This window comes from Poecilia latipinna, unplaced genomic scaffold (genome assembly GCF_001443285.1).
Source record: "Poecilia latipinna isolate Pla-1442-1.1 unplaced genomic scaffold, P_latipinna-1.0 Scaffold4282, whole genome shotgun sequence".
NCBI lineage: Eukaryota > Metazoa > Chordata > Actinopteri > Cyprinodontiformes > Poeciliidae > Poecilia > Poecilia latipinna.
In genome coordinates this window covers 23,266-25,891 of record NW_015116898.1, presented here as the reverse complement: position 1 = coordinate 25,891, position 2,626 = coordinate 23,266, and the positions used below count along the sequence as shown (strand labels likewise).

Genomic DNA, 2,626 nt, shown 5'->3' with positions numbered 1-2,626 from the left:
ACTAATAGAAAAAATTTAAGCAACCTACTAACATACTGGATGTGGACTGTTGGATGTTAAATTCATGAGCAGTAAATATTATGCTAATTATCAATATTGAACCAAAGAAAGCAAGGCAGATGCAAGTCTTTAAAATTGTGATGCTATTTATGGATCAAATAGACTCAAAAAATTGTAACAGCAGCTGCGCAGGGGGGCCCAAACAATTTTTTTGTCAGGGGCCCATGATTCCTGGCAGCGCCCCTGACCCAAAGAAATTTTTCAGCTAGCCTTTTTAATTTTTTTTTTTTACATTTTTAGTGTAGTGAACAACAGTCTTATGGGTTATAATCTTTGGAGCACTTGAACGCAACCCCAAGCTCCTCCCACATCCGGTGGAAAACCGCTATCTATCAGTAGAAAAAAAAAATACAAAGAAAAAGAACATCTCAACCAGGAATACACCTCACGGAACCAGGTAGCTGCTCCTGAAAAAGCTGCATATTTTCGAGATTTCAATCGTATCTAAAAGACAAAAAAGACAAAATGATCGGAAGAACGTGATCGGGAAGGGACTGCTGCTGCTTCTTCAGCCGGCTGAAGGAACGAGCTAGACTCCCATGGATAGGCCTTGCAGGCTGCTTCTGCTCTCCGAACTCTGCGTCAGGAACGTGGCGTACGATGTAAGCCTGAGTCGGTCACTGCTGACATGGAAAAGACGGGCCTCCAGTCCGGTGTACCGCCCATTCAGAGCCAGTAAGAGCTTGTAGCATGTTTTCTTGTTTGTATGCTAATCTCTTTTGCTCTGTTTGTAAAAACAGAGGGGACATGTTGGGACGCACAGAGTTATTTGGAACTATAGATAGACACACAAACATACACCGCATATCCGCTTGCATAACAGCAGTCTGTTATCCAGTCTGTCACAAAATGCTGAGGACCCAGAGGCAGCCAACGGGAACGATACACACCAACACCAGCTTACACGAAACCTACTGCGTTTCCAAGGGATTTGCTGCTGTTTTGCCCCCAAATATGATAGATTTGGAAAGGTCCAACCAACGTCCCCAGAACGTTGCCATCAACTTTCCATTAAACGTCCGAAGTGTAGCACACGTCCAGCCAACGATCACTAAACGTTTGCAGACAACGTTCGTTAAACGTCAAAATGACATACATTGATGACATTAAGGACAACGTAGGCAGGGATTTTCCCCAGAAAACTCGCTAATTCCGATGGGGTGTTACGGCTACCCAGCGTGTTTTTATATTAAAAATGTTTTTTTGTTTTTTTTTAATTGACAGGGAATTTGAAAATATGCTTAAATATGTTATAAGAAGACATTATTGGAAATACTGAAGCGCCAACTATAGTGTTGGGGCAAAACACACGCACACACACACACACACACACACACACACACAAATATATACATACATATATATATATATATATACACACAGTATATATATGGGCAATTTCACCCGTCATTTATCGACCCACCTGCATTTAATGCTTATAGGTCATTATTACACATCTCATTCACTAATGTCAGTTTGATAGCATAAATTATTTTGTCACGTTGTGATACACTGTTGTAATATGCTGACAACATGCTAGCCAATGTTTAAACAGTAAGATAAATGAAGGTAACCATGGCAGCCAGTGAGAGTTTAAAGGCTCCTTCTCTTGTCAAGCAGATTGCACGTGCATCTGCTCCGTTTACAAACAAACAATCCATCTATTTAACACAAGGCTGTTATTTACTTTTGGATGTAAAAACTTTTGACCAATGGAGCAAGAGAGAGAATTTCATACCCAAATATCTGGATCTTTTGTCCAACAAAACAGCAAGAATTAGGGAATCCTATCTTGAACAAAATCAGATCTGCACTCTCAGCCCTCTGATCATTGGGCTGTCCTCTCACTCAGGCATAAATCTACGGTCAGTCTGGGGATCGTCTTCCTCTCAAAGCCCTGCAAATAAAAACCCAACCCCATCTCTGCTCCTTGTCTTGACGAACTTGCCTCTTTTTATAATTCTAGGGTTGCCTAGTGACAGTTTGTGGATGTGACTTCCCCAGTTTGAACCTTACAAGGTTTTGGGCCATTATTTTACAACTCCTGCTAGGTATGGACAGTAGCTAGTTGTAAAGGCTTCTTTGCCTCCTTTAAACATCCTCATATTTAATAGCATACGTAACAAAAATTTAAGTAAAACCTAAAAGATTTTTGTAGATATTTAGCTCTACTTCCCTTTATCATTTATTGATTTTGAAACCTCATTTGTTTGTGTTGTTGCAGGCGTGAATCGCAGTGTGCCGGTGACAGAAATCATCTCAGTCAGAGAGGAACAATGGATGAACGGCAGTGATCGAAAAGATGACAGCAGCTGGAAGAAGATCAAAGGTGGAGACAGATCGGATTGCAGGCAGGCCTTCACAGGTAGTCTGACCTTCATTGGTAAACTGGCCCATCATGAGGCAGATCTTTACAGGAAAGTTATTGAGGGTAAGTCATTGTGTGGGCCAGCATTACAGTAAAGACTTTAGTTTGGAATTCAGGAAACTTTTTTCCATCCATCCATCCATCCATCCATCCATCCATCCATCCATCCATCCATCCATCCATCCATCCATCCATCCA

General features: G+C 41.2%; 1 protein-coding gene across 2 annotated transcripts in view; it reads left to right on the top strand.

Annotated features, from left to right (window-relative positions):
• Positions 1 to 269: 269 nt before the first annotated feature.
• The window catches only part of LOC106942446 (ceramide kinase-like), a 10,162-nt gene continuing 7,805 nt past the window's right edge, over positions 270 to 2,626 (top strand). The window contains exons 1-2 of one of the 2 annotated variants that reach the window (XM_015025717.1): positions 270 to 735; positions 2,285 to 2,491. In XM_015025717.1, the coding sequence (XP_014881203.1) occupies positions 600 to 735; positions 2,285 to 2,491 (343 nt within the window). In that variant the 5' untranslated portion in view covers positions 270 to 599. The remainder of the gene's footprint in view (positions 736 to 2,284; positions 2,492 to 2,626) is intronic. The other variant, XM_015025718.1, reaches the window with a different exon arrangement.